Source organism: Erithacus rubecula (assembly GCF_903797595.1).
Source record: "Erithacus rubecula genome assembly, chromosome: 1".
Taxonomy (NCBI): domain Eukaryota; kingdom Metazoa; phylum Chordata; class Aves; order Passeriformes; family Muscicapidae; genus Erithacus; species Erithacus rubecula.
The window spans coordinates 69515921-69539160 of NC_136658.1; the positions used below are offsets into that span (position 1 = coordinate 69515921).

The window sequence follows — 23240 nt, forward strand, 5'->3', positions numbered from 1 at the left end:
GTCGGTGGCTTCTCAACAACAGGAAGTTCCACCCGGGGAGGTTTAAGCGTTTCTATAATCCCGTGAAAAGCGAACACGGCGTAGGGAGCGATGCTAGGAGGCAGGATATTCCCTTTCCCATGGTGGAAGCTCTCGGAGATGGCTGCCCGGCGGCACGGGGCAGTGCCTGGAGCGGGTATCGAACCCGGGACGGCTCCATAATCCCGGCGCGCCCAAACGCGCCGCCCTTATCAGGTGACGGGCGCCGCAGCGACGCGCCTTCCCGCCAGCCGCGCGAGGGCCACAGCCAATCAGCGCCGCGCGAGTGCTCCGGGCGGAACATGGCTGGGAGCCGCTGCGCATGCTCGGGGCCCCGGCCGGGGACGCCCACTTCCGCGCGGGAGAGTTGAGGGCGGGGGAGGGGGCGGCGGGAGTGACGGCTCCCGCGGGCCGGGCCGCGCCGCGAGCGGGCGGTAAGTACCACCGCGGGCATGAGGGGGGAGGGGGGAGCGCGGGGACCTGCTCACCCCGCAGTGTCAGAGTGGACTCTGCCGGGGCTCGGGCCGTGAGGCGGCACCGGGGGGAAACCGTGAGGCGGCACCGGGAAGAAATTCTTCACTTCTTCCGAAGTGAGAGTGGTGAGGCGCCGGCACGGGCTCCCCAGAAAGGCTGCGGGTGTCTGATCTCTGGTGGTGTTCAAAGCCGGGTTGGATGGAGCTCTAGGCAGCCCGGTGTAGCCAAAGGTGCCCTGCCCATACCTGGGGCTTGGAATGTGATGCTCAGAAGTGAAAGGTGACCAGAAGGACAACTTTGTTTGTTCTTTCTTGTTCATTGTGAAATCTGGGTGTGTTCGTTCTGTAACGGTGTGGGGAGAATGGGGAAGTTAATGTCTGTCATGCTTAGCTATCGAGGCATTTCCTGCCGTGCTTCTTTCCTCACAAAGCACAAACGAGGGACACGGTGAGTGTGGGGTAACAAGTGTGTGATTTCTTCTTCCTGCTTCCATAGATCCAGTCCTGCACTGCACTGGGAGGAAGAGAAGAGCAGAGCAGGAGCTGGGGCAGTGGGTTTCAATAGCGTGATGGAAGTCAGGGCCTTGGGTTCCTTTCCTTACTTTCCTATGGATGTACTAGGAGGTTCTGTGCCTTAGCCTCCTGCTGTGTAAAAGATGGATATTTACATACAAGGATGCTTTCAGAAGTGTGTCTGGAGAGCAAATGCTTAGACAAACTGGTGATGTTTCAGCAGGATTGCTGGATTTGAAGGTGGCTCAAGCCCTGTACTCTTGCCAGCGCTGTTCTTCTCCCTTTTTACTTTCTGTTTCCTTTCCTGCTTCCTTCCCTTTAGTCGCTGTTGTGAAAATACGAAGAACTGAAACCAGCAGCCCTGCTTCTAGGAAGTGGCACAGGTACAGGAGGAGCAGCCAGGTGTGGCTGTTCTCTCAGCTGCTGCTCTGCCTTCTGGTTTGCAGCGTCATTTGTTCTGCCATGAGCGGAGGGCAGCAGAAGGGCCCCCAAATCTTACAGCTGAATTAGGCCCCCTGGGTTCCCTGTGCTGGTGACAGTGGAAGCAAAGGGTTGCAGAAGGACTTTGGGACAGCAAGGAATTGACTGTAAAAGAGCAGGTGAAAATCCAGCATTGATAAGTGGAAGATGATGGATGTGGCAGAGAAACAACCATAAGGCTGCTTCCCTCCCTACTTAATCTGATGCCACTTAAGAAAGAGATCTGGGGAACTGTAATACTCTGTAATACTGGTCCAGTTGACAGCGTGGTGTTGGGTCATTGTTTGGACTTGATGATCTCAGAGATCTTTCCCAACCTAATTGTTTCTGTGACCAGTATGTGACTGTCACTGGAAGGTGTCCCTTCTGATGGGGCCAGGAGGACAAGCCCATGGATCTGTCCCTGTGATTTGTGTTGAATTCTCACCCTCCAGTTAGGTACAAATCAGAATACTTCTGTACCTTCCCTTGTTTGTGGTTGCATTGCCTGGAATACCCTGCAGGTGAAATTGGTGTAAACCATTTCCTAGTAAGCAAGGGAAAGAACAAGGCCACACAGCTCCCACGCTGCCTCATGTTCCTCCCCAGACTTGTGGCAGCACAAACCACCTTCCACCCAATTTTTTCTGCTCTGATTACCGTGAGCCCCATTGCTTGTTGAGTTTTGTGGTTTTTTTCACTGCTTTGTGCTTCCAACAGTAAGTCTCCAGAAGTGTCAGCTCTGAGCTCAGAAGCAGGCTAAAATGTGATTGGAATAGTGAGAATTATTAAGGAAAGAAGGAAAATACAGAGTGATGTTGTGACTTTGTAGTGGAAATGGTAGCCCTTCCTTTTGGAGGTGGTTTGGTCCTCTTTGAGTGTAGCCAGAGAAGGGATATAGAAGTGACAGAGGGGGAAAAAAACTTCTGTATACAGAAAAGCTAAATAGTTTCAGATTCCTCGACTTTAAAAATATGCAGCTGGAGAAACTGTAACAGAGCTACTGAAACAGTAACAGTGCCACTGGAAGAGTGGAGGAAAGGCTTTCTTGACTTTTCTGGCAGATCCAAGGGTGTAAACTGGAATCCTTGAGTGTCAGGCTTAAGCCCTGCAAAAGCAAGGCATTGTTCAGATGAAATGTAATTAAACTGTGAAACTGGACACCTGCCCTTAGCCTCCCCCTTCTTCCATAGGAGTGGCCAGCCAGTTCCATTGCACCGTTTAACTCTGTCTCCTGTTCCTGGAAGAGCACAGGCACCTGTGGGGGTGTGTTGGGTTTGTGTGGCCAGGCTTGGGTGGTGGAGGGGTACAGGGGTGGCTTCAGTGAGAGGCTCCCAGAAGCTTCCCCCATGTCCAGCAGAGCCAATGGCAGCCAGCTCCAGGACTGATCCTCTGCTGGCCAAGCCTGAGCCCAGCAGGAATGATAGGAGTACCTCTGTGGTAACACATTTAAGGAAAAAAAAAAAATTTTTGGGGCAGATATAATTGTGGGCAGAGAGGAGTGGAGTGTGAGTATGTGAGAGGAGCAACTCTGCAGTCACCAATGTCAGTGGGGAAGGAGGGGCAGGAGGTGCTCCAGCTGCCAGAGCTGGGATTCCCCTGCAGCCCCTGGTGCAGCCCATGGTGAGGCAGCTGTGACCCTGCAGCCCATGGAGGATCCATGGGGATGCAAAGATCCACCTGCAGCCTGTGGAGGAGGGGGATGCCTGAGAGGAGGCTCTGAGCCTGTGGGAGGCCCACGCTGGGGCAGGGTCCTGGCAGGGACCTGCAGACCCATGGAGAGGGAGCCCACGCTGGAGCAGATTCCCTGGAGGATTGTGACCCTTGGGAGAATGAACCCACATTGGAGCAGGCTGTGCTTGAATCACTGCACCCCACAGGAAAGTGACCTGTGTTGGAGCAGTTGATGGAGAACTGCTGTTCATGGGATGGACTCCCAGAGAGGTTTGTGGAGGACTGTCTGCAGTGGGAGGGACCCCACATTGGAGCAGGGGAAGGACTCCTTGAGTGTGGCAGGAATAATGAGTGTTGGACTGACCATAACCCCCTTTCCCCATCACCCTGTGCCTCTTGGGGGAAGGAGGTAGAGTTTGGAAAGAAGGGAGGGGTGAGGGCAAGGTGATTTTAAAATTTATTTTATTTCTCATGATCCTACTCTGATTTTGTTAGCAATAGGTTCATTTAATATCCCAAAGCTGAGTCTGCTTTGCCTGTGATGGTATTTGATGAGGGATCTCTCCCTGTCCTTAACCCTTGAACCCTTTTTTATGTTTTCTCTCCCCATCCAGTTGTGGAGGAGAGTGATAGAGTGGCTTGGGGGAGTGCCTGGCATCCAGCCAGGGCCAACCCACCACAGGGGGACAGGATATGGAGCTAAACAGGGCAGTAGGTACAGGCTGGCTGCTTCTGCACAGAGGGATGGCCAAGAGCTGTACTTCCACTGCTTCAGGACTCCTAAAAAGCTGCTGGAGTAACCCCAAGGCTGACCTTGACCAAGTGTCTTCTGTTCTCCATCAGCACCAGGATTTCTTCAGAGCCTGTAAGAGCATCAGGGACTGTAGACTCCACCTTTAGCCCCTTTCTTAAAAAATTCCTAGAGCTGGATCCTCTATTGGGCCTGAGCAGGGCCTCTGTGTCTGCATTGATGCCAGGTATTGGTTTGCTGCAGAGAGCTTTTTCTGTATTCTAGGCCTTTCAAACTCTAGCTCGTTCTTCTTTTGAATTTCTTTTCTATTCTAGTTCTAATATGTCTTTGTGTTTCTGTTTCTTTCTATTGTATTTATTTATTGCTCAGGTTCTGGAATTGATCTAGTGGTGAGTGTATAGATGGGTGTTGGAAATTGGTTTCTACTCTGCCTTCCTTACACGACATAGGACAGAGGGGAAAAAAACTCCAGCTGTGTGCAAAGTGACTTGTGATTATAAGTAAATTGTCAGTAGTGTGAGCCAGAGGGGAGAAAACATAAAAAATCCTCTTCCACTCTGGTGTTGTTTTCACCTGGGGCTACCCAGTCTGTTGTTTGCAAGGGAAATGGAAACTAACAAAAACAGTTTGTCTTTTGAAACCCAGAAAAAGCTTGCAGGATTTGTTGGACTATGAGGTTTCCTGCCTATATTGTACCTGGGCCTTACTACCTCTCACTAGAATTATTTAACTTTAGAGCTTCCTATTTCTTGAAAGTAACCATAGATTTTTCTTCCCCCTTGTCATGCAGGAGTTGGTGCTGTCAGAGGTGACATTTCCAGCAGAGGATAGTTTGGAGGAGCTCCTACACCTTGTAGGAGCAGGAAGTTGCTGAAGATTTCTGTGGCGGACTTGCACAAAAACACAGACAAAGTAAAATTTCTGCTACAAATTGTTGTGGGGTGATGCTCTAACCTGCTGGTGGGGGATGTGTGTAAAGGCTTGTCCAGAAACACTTGGACTGTTTTTGTGAAGTAGCTGGCCTCAGAATTTTGCACCTGCTGGAGAAAGACTGCGTGGAGAAGACTGTGTGGTAGTTCCCAGGGTTCAGGGAAAATTCTGTCACTCCTGTTAGTGTTTCACCTTGTTGAGAGAGAGTATTTGAATCTCCATTTATGATTTTTCCTTGTGCCCCAATATACTTTCAGACCTCTCCACACTACTTTGCTACATCCTTACAGTGAGAAATTAGTGTTTCTTCCTTGTTTTCTGTGAACTCCTGGAAGGCACTGGTGAAGCTTGGGGGCAGATATTTTTCTGTCCTTGTTGAGTTTCAGACCACATGTGGTAGCAGTAGTTTAAGAAGACACTATGAGTGGCTGCCCTCCTCCAAATAGAAGGAGTTTCACACCTTAGTGAATGACTGACTAGACGTCTCTTTAATCTGTTTTTGGAGCAGGTATTGCCAAGCAAGCTTGAAAACTTTTATTGACCCTTATGACTTGCTAGTGACTTTCCAAGAGGAGATAAACCACTCTTTCTGCTGCTCTAATTGCTGGAGTTCCTGGGATCTGGTTTCCATCCCACTGCTGTGCCAAGTGCAGCCTTTGTCTGTTCTACTGGTAGTTGTTACTGGAGGAGCAAAGCACCAAGGGTCAGGGGATGTAGGTGAAGGAGCAGTTAGAAGGCAAGTGTTGGCAGGCTCTGCTTTCCTCTGTCCTGCTTGGCCTATGGAAGCTGTCAATTGCTTTGTGTTTTGTCCCAGTTTTCCTGCTCTAGGTGCTTTCTGGATAATGGCGAAGATGGTGAGAAGAACATGTGCATTTTGTGCAGAAGGGGAGGCTTGCTCTGTGATGTATATTGCCACAGAGAGTGATATTGCAGCTCATCAGGATTGTCTGGTGAGTGCCTTTAGCTGGTCAGTACTGAGGAGAAGTGGAGGAGGGGTTGGAGGGAAGTTTCCACTGCTTATCTGTTTTTGATTTTGCAATGATGTCTGGATAGAAAGGCTGGTTATTCAAACCAGCAAGTTTATATTAGGGTGAAAAACAACAGGGCTTGGCCAGGATTTTGGAGCAGGAGAGAATGTGCCTGCACAGCTGGAGCTTTTGATCTGTAGTGTTTTCATGTGTGTCTATTGCTGATCAGTGGTCCCAGACATGTGAAAACACCACAAAGATCACATATGGTCTAGCAACAGGAATAGTTCTTCTTGAGACACTATTGAGACTCATCCTCTTGGATGAGGATTTTCAGACCACAGAAAGTTATGTACTTAAACCTTTGCAGGAAAATATCCATATCACTTGATGGTTAAAAAGCTTTCTAGTAATAAAAATATCAGAAGTTGATTATATAAAAATATCTGGGAAGCTCTAAGTGTGTTGCAATTCTTCTACTCTTCTTTCCTCCCCTTTATTCTGTAATGTTGGTAGAGCTGGTTCTTGGTGTGCAGAATCAATTACAGCTGCTGTATTCTCCCTTCAGCAGAGGGAGAGTATGGCTGAGGGCTGCTTAGTGCAGGAGATTGCTGCTAGAGCAGCTTTCTGGTTGTTGCTGTCCCAGCCTTCTTATTATCACAATTTTTTTACATCTACATCTTTATTTTTCTGATATATTTTTTGGTTGGTTATTTTTTTATCAGAATGTTTCACTGCAGTGTTGTTTTATGACACTTAAATGTTTTGTTTGAAGCAGGTTTTATTATGGCTTTAATGTTTCTCCAATGTTAAGATTTCTCTGTTTTTAGTTTCCTTTCTCCCCTAATCAGCTTTACTCATTTGTCTGCCTTAGGCTTGTGTGCACTTTTTTGGGTTTTTTTGCAGTCAGCTATCACCTTCTGAGCACACAGACCGTGCCTGCTAGTTGATGAAATGGCAACTCCCTTTTGTTTGGAATTTGCTACATACAATGCTTAGGAAATAATTGTCAAGAACTTCCCCTTCCTCACTCATTGTCATGGCTCAGTTCTATTGGAATTGAAGTGGCCTGAGTGTGCATGTGTGCATTTTTAATGGATTTTTCCCAGGATATATACAAAGTTTATATTTTTTTCCTGCAGTCAGCTGTTGTCAGCATTGGGCTGTATGTGAGGTTCTCTCACCTCCAGTGCTCTATGGCACCAACTCTGGAGCTCTTAGGCTCCTCCTTCGTTGGGTTATCTTAAATAAGCAAGCAGCTAATAGTTAAAAAGGTTATTTATTACAAAGCACATCTTATTACCAGCACATCAGTCTCAAAGGCAACAGCAAAAAGCAGTGGCAAATGCAGTGGCAATAAGCAAATGCCTAGAAGCCAGAATTGCTAAAAGCCTGTGGCTAAAAGCACCAGCTCTCCTCAACACATACTCTTACATAGGATTTTTTCAACAAGTTAAGACACAAACTCGGACCACCACTCCTTGACCTATTAGAATTCTAGATTCTTAGCACACCAGGTTACATATAGAACTATGCATACAATCTATCTTGTTCTATCTAAGAAATGTAAGCAATATTCTTACTAGAGCTCTATTAGGACTAAGTCCTATCTACAACTATGGTCCTGGAGCCTCTACTAAAGATATCAGTATGTTTCAACCTTTATTAGAACTCCCTCTGCTACTCTGGCATTTCACTTGCTAAAAGCATTAGAACTCACCCTAAAATTACTGATTTACTTCTACTTAAATGTCTACTTTATGTGTGAGAGGCTTAATATACTTCAATCCATGCAAAGGCTTTAATTCAATCCCTGCACTCTGATTTCTTTCTGAAGAGTTCAGAGAGACCCCTACTCACTGACTCCAACAGCTGTATGGAAATCTTATTACAGAGGAATTTTGCATCCAGCTGTAGGTCTGAACAACTGAGCACATAATAGTATGTCCAAGATATGGAGGTCTGTTGCCTGAAGATCTTCTCATCCTTACTCTGGGCACCCCGGAATTTCAGATTTTCTTTGTTCATGTTTATAATAAGTTAGCTTTCTCGCTTTATTATCTTTTCTTAGTTTGCCTTCAGATTATGTGAAATCTCTTATGTGGAAGGAGAAACTTGTTTTGACTGCAGAAATGTTTAAGCACAGCTCCTTGTTCAGTGTAGGTGAAACCTCTTTTTAACACAGAGGAAAATCAGCCTCTTTAGGTAGGGCAAGTGCAAGAAGAAAAGAGGTATTCCTTGTCTCTTTTCTGCACTAGTGACTGAGTCATTCTCATTTCTTAAAATTGTCTCTTTTGTCTTTAGTTATTTTCCTCAGGATTCGTGGAATCTGAAGATCATAACCCAGAAAATCTGGGAATAAGGTTTGATGTGAAATCGGTGGTAAAAGAGCTCAAGAGAGGAAAGCGGCTGGTAAGGAAATGTTTCTGAATCTGCAGTTAGTCCTGTCTCATAGTATTAAAGGTTGTCTGGCCTGTTCTGTGCTTTAAAAAAAGCATTAAAGTAGCAGGTCCTTCTGATCTGGTAAGATCAGTAAACATTTGGATTTGTGGAATTTAGTTCATTCTGTATTAAACTGCAGGTGGGATTTTTTCCTGGTTTTATCTCCTCAGTTGAAGTTTCCTGAGACTTTGAACTAAGAACTAAGCCAGTGCCTGAATCAAAAGAATGCAATCCACAATTGTAAATGGGAGCACCTTCTGAGTTTAGCAGAAATATGATTATTTAAGTGAAAGTTTTTTAAAATTGCCTTTGTCTTCAGCTGCCCGCCTCCCCTACATCCTGGTTGGAACTCTTCATTGTAAAGTTAGCCTAGAAAAAAAATACAAACATTTACACCAATTAATGTTGAAATGATTTGGGAAAGTTGTTCAGTGCCCTCACGTGGTTCTTTGGGTCACTTGACAAGTTTATCAGTATGAAATAGAGGTAAGATAGTAAAGAGGTGGCTGAAATAATGACATGAGTGGGAGTTTGCAGGAGTGAATTTGCCTGATGAATTACACAGGGGTGACTTGAAATGGAATACACAGAGAATGGCATTTGCCCTGTCTGGCAGGATCTGCTTTGCAGTAGCTGCCTGTGTCATTCACCTGGTGAACCCCCTCCTGTTGCAGATGTGCAACTTCTGCCAGAAGAAGGGGGCCACGGTGGGCTGCGAGGAGCGCGCGTGCCGCCGGAGCTACCACTACTTCTGCGCGCTGTGCGACGACGCGGCCGTGGAGACCGACCAGGCCAACGGCGTCTACCGGTACCAGCCAGCCTCCCCTCTCCCAGGGTCTTCACTGCTGGGGCTTACAGGGAAGGAAAGGAGTCCTCTCCTCTCCTCAAGTGGTGCTTGATGCTCTGCTTGCACACTGTGGGACACGTGGTTTTATTTCACAGGAAACTTCGCCGCAGTGGGAGGGAATCTGTTTACATCTCTGAAAGATAACAAGGCCAAAACTGAGAAAGTCAGTCCTTACTGCCTCTCTAGCTAGAAGAGAACAAAGATTTTATTTATGTGACTCAGATTCTAAATCTTTTGTTGGTTCAGAAGCTCCGGTAAATGTTGTCTGAGCATAGAGCAGGTTATATCACTTCTAGGCCTGCTCACATTCAGGTAATTTTCCCTCTCTATGCTAGCAAAGAACTTTGATTCCCACCAAAGGCTTTGTATTTCAAGTATGTTGCTAGCATTAACACAATTGAATGCATTCTAAGTAAATTTTCTGTCCTGATCATGCTAGTCCTGGTGTCCACTGCCCTTGGGCTGTCTGCATTGCCATTGACACATAAAACAAATTGTTTGGAGGATGCAGATGAAGGGGTTGACAAATTGGGGCTTCAGGGATCTTTTGACATGCTGAAGTTCTAGTAAAGTCTGAGGTGCATAAAAGCCCTGATGCTCATTTCTGTGCAAGGCCAGAGAGATCACAGGTCATGTTAGATTAATTTGGGGATCATTTAATCACTATTTGTTTCACAAAGGGGTGATCTTGTGCAGTGCTTGGTTGCAGTGGAAGATGGGTCCTTTTCTGTCAAGATACTTGCACTCCTGGCTGGTTCACAGCATTCTCTGTCTAAAATGAATGCATCTGTGCAAGACTGTAAGCCCAGCCGTGCAGAGATAGTGGGATGTCTAATTGATGCTTGTAAAATCTTTGTGAATCTGCAAAGCTCATGGAAGAGTATAGCTGGGAAGGTGAGAACTTTCTGTGATCACAGGATAAATGGCTTTCATCTTATAGCTTAAGAAGGGATAACTCAGTCTCAAGAAGACTGAATTCAAGATGTTGAAAAATAAGTGAGACTGACAGCAATCTAGATACAAACTGGTAAAGAAACTGCATATACAGTTTGATTTGGTGCCATTTTGGAGCTGGTGACCTTGGAGGTTTGCAAGAGACACCTTTAAAAATGCCTTGTTTTAAGTCACTGTGTGACACTGATAGCCTAGGAAACTAGGCTATAGCAAACTGTATTGAAGAGCTGGGAAAGGACTGGATTAGAGAAAGGTACTAGGACAGCTTTCAAGGATTTTAACCTAAAACTTTTGCATAGTAGCAGTGGCATAAATAAAGCACAAAAATTGTAGCTAGCTGAAATTTTTGGAGACTAGACTTGAAAAACAGTTGACCTGGATTGACAGCCCCTGCACATTTTCATGGTGAAATACAACATACAGAAAATAGAGAATTCCTTCAAGAGAGGCAGAGCTGGTGGTTTTAAATTCTGGGTTTCTGTCATTGTGATGATGAATAGTGATCATCAAAACAAATCAAGCAGAATAAAAAGAGAAAGCATATGGTGCTGTGGAAGTGGCCAGTTAAGTGTAGAGGTGGAGAAATAAGTGCAATTTGCACTGCTATCTTGCAAAAATGATAGTAGGGAAGTGCTTCCAAATAAAGTGGCCTGAGTAGTAAAATATATTGTCTGTACTTTATAAGATGTTCTTGTGCTAAGGATGGGTTGTTTTTAACTGTGAAAGACTAGAACTAAAGGGAGGGGAAGAATAAAAAACATTCTCTGAATGGCATGTTAGAAATTCAGGGATGTAAATAAGGTGTCTCCAGTATATAGCTGTTTAATTGCATTGTTGGGCATACCTAAATCTGATTTTTTGTGCTTTAATATGCATTTCATGCAAAAGAAGTTCCTCATCAAGGCAACAGTCTGCATTTCTAAGGGCAGTGCTTCTGTTTCTGTTACAAGAATGACAATAATTAGAAAATGTTTCCCTTTAAAAATAGCATCAATCTTTGCAAATAGATTTGTAAGGAAGAGATAAATTAAGCCATGCTCCTGACAAGGCATTCTTGCTTTAAAAGTGACTTGGGATCCTTCTGTAAGAAAGGCATGTTGTAAAAGTTGGTTCATGTTCTCTGGACATCATTGTATCCAAAAAGATAAGGAATATTATCAGATGAATTTGTTGCACTTTGCCTCTTCCAAGGAATTCACATTGCTCTCCTAGAACCACTGAAAATACTCCCATTGCACAGATTACTGAAGCATATAAAACCAAATGGACTGAGCAGCTTTAAGCTGCTGGATCTCACACAGGGTTGCCTTACTCAGGATTTGGGGGCCATGAGCACAGGGCAGTGGGAGGGAGGGGCACAGAGACCTCCAGGAGAGTGAGTGCCTGGGGCTGCACGTGGTGGTGCCAGCCTCCTGCAGGGCTGAGGAATGGATTGCTGAGCAGAGGTGTCTGAGGAGGCTCCTGGCCTGCGTGGGGCAGTGGCTGGGATGGAACAGTGTCAGGCCCTTGGGAGTGTTAATCTCATGTCAGTGTCTCTGGCACAGTGATTGCCACACACATGAAATGTGTCTGTGCAGTGGGCAGGCCCAGAGAGGGCCTGTTGGTGGGATTGGTTATTCAGAGCTTCAGGGCTCAAGAGTCCACTGAGGCTCTGGAAGTACAGATACAAGGTTGTGCATGCACGGGACTTTAAAGCAGGTGGTTTCTGAGAAGGGTAATGCTGAACAAAAATCCTGATTTTTTTAAAGTGTCTTTCAATTTATGTTCAGTGAAAAGAGTATCTGTTAAAATTGGACAACGTAACTCTGCATATTTATTAATACTTCTTTTCTTTTTCTTGAAATTGAACTTAAATTTTAGAGTGTTCTGCCCAAAACATGACCCGGGGAATAGGACCAATCACTATGGTGAGTTTCTTTAATGACTTCATTGATTTCATTTGTTTTGAAAGTTTGCATCCTACACTAATTCATATGAACAAAATAAATATTTCCATCTTCATATTGAGTGGCAGATTTCTAATCTTGCAGGAGTGGTTTGGTTGAGATCCACATGTATGCAGAAAAATCCAGAAGGTTTTTTGAGGTGGGAAAAGTTAAAATTTAATCCTCCCCAGATCTCCTTGAAAACTGACTTAAAGCACAATGGACCAAATTCTTCATGGAATCATTCTTCCTCTTCTTTGGGCAAGTAAAATCCATGTGGGAGAGGAGAGCTGCACATTAGTTTGCAATGGATTAGCAAGGAGAGGGCTGTTACAGGAGAGGTCATTTTGGGATCTTATCTGTAGTTATGCTGACATTCACGTTTGCATCTTCTGTATTCACTGCAGTAGTTTTTAAAATAGGGCCTTTCATTCTGAAGGATCCCAAATTGCTTTTTAAGTGTAACAAAAGGGTTGTACAACCCCTGCTTCCTGTGCTACAGACATGCAGCTTTATTTGGCAGTCCTGGCCCTTCCTGATTCAGGGGTATTTGGGAATCCCAAAGCTTGGACCTTGTTAACCTAAGGCATACAATTCTGCTCACAGTGAATTGGTCCTAGGCTGGCCTTCACTTTGGATTTGACCTCAATTGAACTGTGAGCACTTGTGCTGACATTGGTGTGCTCCCATGAAGTCTAGCAAATTTTGGCTGACCTTCTTGACAGTCTTGCTCTACCCTGATGGCACTTAAGGGATGGGTTAGGTGATTATTATTTAAACTTTTAGTCATGAGGGCTGGGGCTTCTTAGCCAGACATAGTCTGTTTAATACCTGATATTGCTGTGGTTCACTGATCAAATGCATCTTCTTAATTTACTTAGTAGCTTTGCTTTTGACTTATCCGCAGTTCTTCCCCTTTCAAAATTATTTTGATTTCTGTGGTCTAATGGTTGTCAGTGTCTGTTGGGACTGCCCATTGTCCCAGGTGGTCTCCTGTGCAAGTACAGGCCCAGGATTGCTTTGTTTCCAGTGCCAGATAATATTCAGGCATTAGGTCCAGCCCTCTACACCACCTTGTTTATAAGGAGGGCTTAAGTCTTACAAGCTTGAATCACAGAATGATTTGGGTTGGAAGGAACTTCCCAGGATTATCTAGTTCCAGCCTCCTTGCCTTGGGCAGATACACCTAGACCAGGTTCTCAAAGCCCCATCCCAACTGGCCTTGAACATTTCCAGAGACAGGGCATCCATAACTTCTCTTCACAAACTGTTCTAGACCATCACCACCCTGACAGTAAAGAATTTCTTTATATCTGACCTAAGCCTGCTCTTTTTCAGTCTGAAGCCATCTCCCTTTGTCCTGTCACTACATTCTTTAGTACAAAGTAATTATCTGGCTTTCCTGTAGCCCTCTTTAGATACTGGATGTTGTTTGTGTCTTCAAATTCTGCATATACAATGTTCTCTGAGAAGAGAGTGTTATCCTAGGGGTTTTTCCAGAGGCACTTAATTTAGAGACTATCTGTTTATGAGGGGTAAATGGATTCTGCTGGCAGTGTCTATCTTGCCTCCTGAATGAATTTCTCTCACCTCCTAAGAGTAGCTGTACCCTGAGAAATGGGGAGCAAATGGAAGACTTGACTAGAAGACACTTGGTTTCCCAAGCCCACTGTCTCTTCTTCATACTTCAGAGAAAATGGGGTCAAAGAAGATCCCCTTATTCTTGGTTCCCACAATATTCTTGTGCTGGAATGTCAGGGCTCTGCTGTGTGATTGGAAGGGGATAAGGTGCCTTATGGGCCAAGAACTGTCCTTGCAGCTCTGTGCAGCAAGGATGGGAGAGCAGCTTTGACTTGGAAACAGGCTCCAACCTCTGTTTAACTGGAAAAGCTGGATGTGGACAGAGTAAAGGCTGACAAGGAGAGCAGCCAGCACTGTGCAGGGTAGGAGGGGTTGGGCTGCTCTTCAAACTGTGTTCCTCTTGTATAAGGCATCCTTACAGCAGGTATCAGGGAGAGCTGAGAAAATCCCATCATGTATCAAAGATACCATGCTGGAACACTGTACCTACAGCAGTATCTCCCACACTGCCCCAAATTAGGCCTTACAGGTTTGTTTTGGATGAAGTGAGAGACCAATTTCCCTTCAGGCCATGGAAAACGCAGAGGTACAGCAGCAGTGCCCAAAGCCCAAACTTGTTTCCACAGCCTCCCTATACAATAGTACAACAGTGGCTCCTCATTCCTATTGACAGGATGATTTCTATCAGGAAAGACCTTACTAAGTGCTGCCCAGAGGTTCTGGAATAAAACAGGGAAGGGGAAGTATAACTTCACTGTACTTTAAACATTCAGGATTTGGTGGGTGGTTGCACTTTTCTCTGCCTTTCTCTGCTCCTACCATGTCTTCCATGCCAGAGCTATCCTCCTCTGCTTGTGTTACTGTATAGCTGTTTCCAAAAGCTGCCAGTTATGATGTTGGCAAGAGTCTGGTACATGCTGATGGAAACAATGAAAGCAGAGATAATTTTTCAGGGATCTCATACCACATCAGTACAAACACTTTGTATAAATAATAATAAGCTGACAAGTAAAATTATTTCTGGAGTTTTTCTGGGAATGTCCTTATGTTGATGAAAAACTTAATGCCATTTGTATGTCTTTGAGACACCTAAATAATTATTTATGTGGTCTTAGTTTGGAGGGTGTATTAACATATGTAAGAATTGTTTAGAAAAGAAACCAAAGTTTTTCACCACTTAGAGGTAATGCTGCTGCCAGGAAGAATAAGTTCACTCTGCAGCAGTTAAAAATCTACTGAATTGAAAAGGATAAGTGATACCCTAATGCTATAATGATTTGCACTTTTTCCTAATGCTTGTAATTTTCTTAAATGAAAACAGTGTGAATTCTGCTGAAATGTCAGGTGTTTGGGGAAGCTGAAACATAATTTTGCCCTGCCACCCAAAGTGCCTGACTTCTGTAGCTTTTTGGGAAAAGAAGGAATTTGAATGATGTGTGATGGTCAGTCTGAGGTTGTCACTTTTGTTACTTTGTTGTTTATGATTCCTAGATGCATCTAAGAAGAAAAGAAGACGTACAGGGACATCTCCCACTGTCACAGAAGAAATGGTAATTCTGAATTTCAGTAGTGCTAAAACAGGGGACCCACACCTGCTACAGCAAAGGACTTATTTATCAAAGTATTTGTTAAAGAAGGTGGTGTCCAGGTGTTTGGCTTTTCTTAAAGTGTTTTTGCTTTGAAGCCTTTTTTGCTTCCGTTTTCAAAATAGAATGTCTGGAGAGGAATATTGTTGACCATCTAGAAAAGCTGTCTGTATTCACAGAAATGTGGACTGCTTTGTATCTTTCTGCTAAGACAAAATTATGATAAGGAGAACAGCAGTGAATGTCAGGATGATGTAAAAATGCATTGTTGATTTTCTTACAGAGTACAGAAGAGACAGCAGAAGAAAACCATTTACGAATACGAAAAAGAAAAAACAACAGGCATAAAGGTGAGACTCACTTTGATACCAGAAGGGTTAATTCAGTTTTTACTGTGCCTGTGAAACTTTTAGCAGAGAAACAAGGCATGCAAACACTGCTCTTCCAGCAAGGACAGTGGGAAGATAAGAAGAAGATACGTGGCTCAAGAATGCAGTGATAGATGGAACAAAGGACTAAGTCTCTAGGAGCCTGGGGTGGGATTTATGATAATGGATAAATTGTAATATGTATGTAGGGAGTGTATATAAGCAACAGTCTTAACCACAGAATCAAGGTGTCCACGTAAGGTTAGGAGCATCCCCTGCAGGTCCTCGGGCCTGAAGAAAGGATGCTGTCGTTGACACAACTTCTGTGTTAGGGAGCCTTACTCTGAGATTTTGGACATTTGGTAACAACTTTATGGAGCAACTGGGAGGTGCTGTGGTCTGTTATGTTGAAGTGCAGGCCTTGGTGCTGGCTGGTAGCGAATGCTGTGCTGCAAATGTATCTTTATGATTCTCCTGAGACGAGTGGCTCTCGGTGCTCTGGCATGGCAGCAGAAATCTGATTTGCAGAATGTGTTAATAACTGTGCAGCAAACAGATGCCTGTGGTTTGGCTGAGTGACACTTGCTGTGTGATGGGAGCTGGTGATTCACTCTGGCTGGCTGCTGCACTCAGCCCAGGCTCCTGCAGACAGGCTGCCTCTGCCTGATGCCCCTCCTCCTCCTCCACAGCAGTACAGTTAAATCTTGAAGGCTTTAAGGAAGGATTTAACAGATGAGGTGCTCTGAGGAGGGGACAGCACACCTCACCTTTGGAAGCCTAGGTGTACACAGGGTGCTTAACACACAGCAGTGAGATGGATCACAGGACCTATCCTTTAGTGCTGCAGTTTTCATGTTACCCTGAAGCTCCTGCTGCAGTTGCTTGTTGGGATTCTGCTGGCACTTGGAAGTTTGGGATGTGCTAGTGATGATTATTCACATCACTGTAGATATGCTCAATTTATGGGCATGGTATTGCAAGTGACTGCCTAGTAGTTTTTTTCTGAATTTTACTACCACTGTAAAAAACAGGAAACCTATAAAGAATCCTAAAATATTCCTGGAGCATCTCCTGTGAGTGAGAAGGCATTCATTCCTTTCCTCACAACATTGTTTTTAATGGAGAGTGGCAGACTTCTGTGAGCCATCCAATGGCTCTTTGCTTTTGAACAAGATCATTGCATTGATCTTACTAAAACTTGTCACTGACCTGCTACTCTGGCATAAAGAAAAACTGCTTATTTCTCTATCAATCCAAATCTGACAAAGTAGGTTTATAAAATGGGCTGTAACAAAGAAGTTTAGTTGCCTGGATCACTTGGAGTAAAAGTAGCCTCAATTTATTTATTTATTATGAATATTATTTATTTATTATGAATAATTTATTACACTGTTTTCTGTACTTTAGCCTGCTCGATCCATGGTGTGGTCCTAAGGATTGGTGGAAACACAAGCAAGACAAATCACTAGGGGGTATCACGAGCTTTAGGAATGGCACCTTTAGAGTCGTGGAGCTGTTGGCTTCTGATGAGCGAAGCCAAATCTAGAGCTTAGGGAATTTTGCACCCAGCACAGTGCTTAACGTTTGCCTGGCTACTTCTTTGTTCCCACTGAAAAGGGCTGTGTGGGTGGCTGGAGGAGCCAGAGGTCTGCAAAAGTATTTGTTACTGGTGGAAGGGCTTTGGCCAAAGTTTCAGTTTCTGAAGAGAGGGAGCAAAGCCCACTTTACAGATCACTTCTGTATGAGAGTGCTCTTGTGTTTTAACAGTGCGAATAGAATTCGTTAGGAAGTGCAAACAAGCTGGGCTTCTGGATGATATATTTGAAGAAATGCTGGACACACTTCACCTTGCTCAGGAAAAACTGATGGATGACAACACTTCAGAAACAGGTATGTTTCAGGGGGCCATGGCAAGGACTCTGCTTTCAGAGCAGAGGTGCAGATCTGAATCCTGGGCCACCTTTCTGGGGATACCGTGGTGCTAAATAACTCAGTCCTTATTTCTGCAGCTGCACAGGAGGTTGAGAATGACCTTCCCTTTTGAATGACCACTTAGAGTGAAAGTTCCAAGGAATGAACTTCTTTCTCAAAATTATGTAAGAGCTGCCAAATCAGCATCTCTAGTGAGACCTTCTGACTTGAGTTTTTGAAGCCACCTTTTACATGTTGGCATAAGCATAGGAATATTCAGTCCAGCCTCTTCTCCCAGGAACTGGAGAACAGAGAGGTCGTGAAGAGAACAAGGTTTTATTTGGTTCATAAATCTGCGTTGCTCTTGCAGTTTCACAGAGGGACCAGCTGTCTGTTAATACCAGCACTCTCTTCTGAGTGAAAGTCCCTAAGTATGTACATTTTAAGGCTTTGGATTTATTACAACTGTACTGTCAGCTGTTAGTGTCTGTTTGGGGTTTTTACGAGTTTATCACCTTGTATGAAGTACTTTGTTTTTAAAGAATTCCAATCTAATGTTGCTTTGTCCACAACACAGTTAAAGAAAATTTTGAACCTTCCTCTCCAATTGTCCTCCCAGTTTTGCAAGGTTAGGAGTAATGCCTTTGCATAAAGAATGTTATTTTATGCAGAGTAACTGAAGTGCATGCATGGCAAGTGAAATGTCCAGCCTGGTAAGTCTGCCTTCATGAGCAGCTTGTGTGTCAATTGTTAGTGGAACTCTAAGTGTTTTGTATTTTGCTTCAGCAGAAGCCTCAGGTATGGAATGGAGGAGTAATTCTTGGATGTTTCTTAACAGCAAACAGGGATAGCTCAGTCCCACACGTGATCTGTCAGGAGGAGTTGGTACAGTCAGCTCTGCCATCACACAGTCCTGGCACACTGAACTGAAATGACTTAAGTATATTGCTCTTCTTTCAATGTGGTGCAGACCTAAAAAGGGAATAATTTTCTGTATAAAACTGAAAAGAAATACAACTTAACAACTTGATCCTTCTTTTTTAATATAGATTTTTTGAGAAGAAAGACATCTTAAAACCTCAAGCAGTCAGTACGATGCAAAATAAGTAATTACTGTTTTGTTGTACTTCTAATGTAAGGCTCTGTAAACCTTTACTCAGTAATATTACATCAAATTCTCTTTCCCCAGAGTATGAAGAGACAGTGATAGCACTCTTTGACTGTGGACTCTTTGAAAATATACTGACAAATGTTTATTCAGGTATGTGCAGAAAAGCTGTCAGTTGGTCTGGGATTTGACATTGAAATTATGCCAATGAGAATTTTGACAGAACAATCATTTAAAATGAAAATTCCAAGGAACTTTTTTTCTCAGTGTTATACAAACAGTTGAACAAAAGCCATGGCTAGCTGAATCTTTAGAAATACAGTATATCAGATTTGACTGGCTGACCTGAAGGAGGGAGCAACTCAGTTCCACAGCTTTAAAGGCCAAAGGGTCTCTGCCCCAGGGAAACTCCCCTCTCCTGCAGCTTATTTGGGTTCCTTCTCCACAGCCTCCCTTCAGCAACCTGCCAGCATTACAGCTCTGCTGCTGGCTGACAGGTGCTGGTCAGAGTAATGCTTTCCACTGAAACACAACAGCCAAAGGCCAGCAGAACTCACCTGGACTGAGGGGCAATTGTGCTTTGAAAAACAAGATGAGGATGCTCAGAGTGAAATGCAAAGGCAGGAACAGTTGTATGGGAGCACCAGTGTGGAAGGAAATTCTGGGGCTTGAACTCTCAGCTGTTTGAAGCAACAAGGCTGAAGCTGTTTTTCAGACAGGCAAGTCTCATGCTTCCCATTTCCCTCTCCAACAGGTTTTGCTTTAATTTATTCTAATTTAATTAGCTCATGTTGAGGTTCAGTATGTGAAGATGTTTGCTGTTTCCCCTTCAGTCTCTTGTTCTTGCATTTAAATTCCTTTTTCAGCAGTTGGAGTGTCCAGTGTTTCAGTTTTCTGACACAAGGTTCCACCACTGCCTCATCTGAGGACATTAAAATACCTCTGCTCGGAATTCCTCATGTGACACAACCTTGGATCACACTTGTTTCTTTCACTGCTGCATCAATTATTTCATCCTCTTCTCAGCTTACAGGAAAATCTCTTTATATTGGCACCTCCCTGCACACAACCATGTGATTCTCATGGGTACTAGTTGTTCCCTCTCCAAATCCCCACAATTCAAGCAGCTCAGTTCTTCCTGTACCATACAATCTTCTTTTCTGAGACCTTTTAATTTCAAGGTCAATAATGAGGTTAGTTGCAAAACTGATCCAAGAGGAGCTCTTAAAATGAAGCAGTGAGAAAGGAACAAAACCCATGTTAATTACAAGTGGAACTGTAGAGAGGAAAGCAAATCACCAGCTGCTCTTTTTCCCCCTTTCATTTTTTTTTTGGGTTATTGTTACTGTTGTCATAGTCTCATAAGCTCTAGCTGGCTAGTCTCAGTGGTGACGTACTAAGTCAAGGACTACCTAAAGTAGGACTGGTATAAATACTGTGTCTCAAGCTGATGGTTCTGGGTCATTGGCCATGCTTTAATTTCAATTCTTTTGTCACCTAAATCATCACGCAAAACCTGTTCTAAAGCCTTATGTGCTAGCATAGCAAGGCTACTCTGAACTGTAACTGTTGAAAAGGCTTTTTAAAATCCCTTTATATACAGGGATCCCAGGGATCCACACTCCTTTTGCAGCATGCAGCTTTACTGCAAACTTGACTGCATGTAAAACTCTCCACACAGGATATGCTGCTGCCTCAGCAGCAATTTCAGATTTCTAGGTTGGAGGTGCTTTTCCTCTCCTCCAAGGAGAAGTGACTTCTTTTAGTTTTGCTTTCAGTTCTCTTGTGTGTCCTGCTGGGGCAGGATGCCTCCATCAGCTTCCTTTTCCTCTGTGCTGGTCAGCAGTCTGGCCAGGAGCTTTTAATAGCATTTGTTTTCAGGGGGTTTGTAGCAGCAAATTCTGCAATTCAGATAAAGGTTGTGGAGAAAAAGGCCATGATACCTAATTTTAAAACTATTGTGCAGTTCCTTCACTGAGAGCCCCATAGCACTTGGGCAGTCATTCCAGGTCCATGTCTCTCAGGCCATTCCTGATTTTACAGAAATACATTTTCTTTCTCTTCAGGTGATTTCCTCTATGAGGTGGAAGGTTCCTGCCTTCCTGTGGAAGCACTTCTGTAGGCCAGTCATTCCCATCACTGACATCTCTTTCTGGGCTACTTCTATTTCTGCTCTATCCTTTTGGCAGGAGAGAAACTGAGCTGTGTGTGTCCCATCTGTAGCTCTCCCAAATGCTGAATGAGCAGGATCACAGAGTGATAACTAATTCATATCCAGATACTCTCTAAGGGTTTTTTTTTACCTAGTTCCACTTCTACATGTTTGGCTTCTTCAAGTATGTGTCACCTGATGGCAGAAGGGAAGGGACATCTCCTTCTCTCCAGTCAGAGCCAGGCTGGGGCAAGAGGTCCCTCCTCAGTGAACGCTACCAGAATTTCCCATAGGCAGCACACCCCAACAGTGCTCTGGCTGCCTGTTCTCAGCACCCACACCCAATTTTGGGTAATATTTAAAAAGTGTCCATGTCTATCACCTTCCACATCCACCCACAGGACAGCAGATGCTGTGCTTTCTGTGCTTTCTCACTACAGAGGAAGAAGCAGCAGGGAGGCAAAAAAGGCCAAAGTGCTTTACTTTCTTTTTTTTCTTTTTTTTTTTTTTTTTTTTTTTTTTTTTTTTTTTTTTTTTTTTTTTGTTGTTTGGGGTTTTTTGGTTGCTTTTTTTTTCCAAATCTCTAAGGTTCTCTTATTCTGCATGGCATAAGGTAAACATCTGGAGAGAATTTCTCCCCTCTACTCATTGCAACTTTGGAGACATCTTTCAACATCTTCTCCTCCCAAAAGAGGAAAAATATGTTCAGTTCCTACAAAATGTCTCCTTCTTCTTACTAGAATCTGAACTCTCGATATTCTCACACACTGAGAAAGTCGTTTGTTGTTCATACCAACCTCTGTGAATGCAGTTGTCCAAGCCATCTGTTGTTAGGTTTCATTTTGTTGTTGGCTAAAAGCCATTAGGCTTGTAAATTTGTTTTAGGAGTATCATTTAGAGAGTGTATCTTGAAAGATTTAAAATATGTTGTTGGAGGAGTTCTCACAAAAATGGGTTCTGAAAACATCACTGTGAAAGCTCGTATGCCAGTTAACATGGGGTTAGTAGCTAAAGTAGTAATTTTTACATATGCTGTTTTAATTTTAATCTCAAAACTAGCTGTTATAGATTTCAGCATACGGATGGCAGAGTATGTCAGCCCTGCTCTGTGCTTTCTGCAGACAGAGAGCTCAGCTCCTCGTGAAGACAGCAGGTGTGCAGGGTGGTAGGTTACAGACATTGCTGCAGAAAGGCAAAGGTTTTGTTATAGGTTAAACCAACCATTGGGGGCTCCGCAGAGTTGATGAATATGTAACTTACTTTATATTTGGAATATTTATGTATAATAAAAAAATCTTTTTATCTCTTAATAATAAAAGCTTTTTACCTCATTCATAATAGGAACAGAAGAAAAAATCCAAAAACTTCTGGAAAACAGAAAAATCTTGGATCACAAGATTGAGCTACTGCAGGACTTAAAAGAAGTCATCCTTCCTACTCCAGAGAGCATCGCCAGTACATCCAGTACAATGTCTGAATAACCTCTGTCTGTGATGGTGCAATACTTAGGGTTTTCTAATGATAAAAACCATAGAGCAGTCTGGTCAGTGCCCAATTCCCCAGCCCCAAGATGGGTGCTGAATGAGGCACTATACTCATTTTTATACCTCACTCTTACAATATTTAAAGTTCTTCAAGTTTTCAAATCTTCAAATTTTTCCCTGGTTCCACTATGAAGTTCTGTTTATATTCCACAATGGAATATAAATGAGTGTTATAACTAAATTTAGCTTTTGCAAAAAAACCCAAACAGAATGCTCCAGTGATGACTTTTTTTCTCAAAGCCAAGGGAGTGTTCAGCTGCCACAGAACACTACCTAAAGTCACTTTAAGTATGGGAATCCTCTCCTGGCTGGGCAGTAGCTAACTCACTGTCCGTGTCTGGACAGTGATGTTTGACAGATCATAGTGCTGCTTTGGCTTTCCCAAAAAAGATAAATGAGCAGAACTTGCACTCAAAGAAGCCTTCTGGATTATAAACAGGAGCTTAATTTAAAAAGCCAAATTATTCTTTATTGACTGGTCAAGGTATAGCTGTTCCTGCTGTAATATCAGTGATAAAGCAGTGTTTGCAGGCAGTCCAGAAAGGGTTGGGCATTGTACTTAGACCATGTACAATGTCAAATGGAGCAAAGCAGTGACTGCATCCTCCTTTCTCCATTAAGAAAGGGTTCAACTTTCACATGTTTTGTCTTGAAAATATTATTTGAATACAGCAAAGCATTGTTTAGCCACAACAGGCTAAGTTAATAAAATAAAACATTTTTTTAAAGAAGCTGTGTGTGGAGTTGTGCTCCCTGTCCCTGCTGCTGCACAGGGCATGGCCAAGAGGGAACACTGTCAAGCTGTGCTTTACCCAGCCCTTGGCTGAAGGACAAGCAGAGCACAGGCAAACAGCACTTGGTGTGACACATGTGACATCCTGTTACAACAGCTGTACTCTCTCCATAACCACTCGCAAATCCTCCCTTGAGCTTGTTCTGTTGGAAGGTGGGGATTGAGAAGCACAGAATAACAGCATTCAAAAGGAGCTCTTGAACTGTAAGGTGTGCCTGATTCAACAAAATAATAGCAATTTTA

The 23240-nt window shown here is 43.7% G+C and overlaps 1 protein-coding gene across 5 annotated transcripts; it reads left to right on the top strand.

Annotated features, from left to right (window-relative positions):
* Positions 1 to 334: 334 nt before the first annotated feature.
* Positions 335 to 22935, top strand: PHF11 (PHD finger protein 11). 5 transcript variants are annotated; one of them, XM_079318961.1, is made up of 11 exons: positions 357 to 452; positions 4679 to 4800; positions 5634 to 5768; positions 8091 to 8198; positions 8903 to 9036; positions 11890 to 11936; positions 15027 to 15085; positions 15405 to 15471; positions 17257 to 17379; positions 18590 to 18661; positions 22002 to 22935. In XM_079318961.1, the coding sequence occupies exons 3-11, from the start codon at positions 5661 to 5663 to the stop codon at positions 22139 to 22141; spliced, it is 858 nt and encodes a 285-aa protein (XP_079175087.1). In that variant the 5' UTR covers positions 357 to 452; positions 4679 to 4800; positions 5634 to 5660; the 3' UTR covers positions 22142 to 22935. The 5 variants fall into 5 exon arrangements, with proteins under 5 accessions (XP_079175091.1, XP_079175087.1, XP_079175090.1 ...); XM_079318964.1 differs by lacking the exon at positions 22002 to 22935 and adding an exon at positions 20698 to 20767 and having other exon boundaries at positions 5633 to 5768; XM_079318963.1 differs by lacking the exon at positions 22002 to 22935 and adding an exon at positions 18957 to 19224 and having other exon boundaries at positions 5633 to 5768.
* The last annotated feature ends 305 nt before the right edge of the window (positions 22936 to 23240 follow it).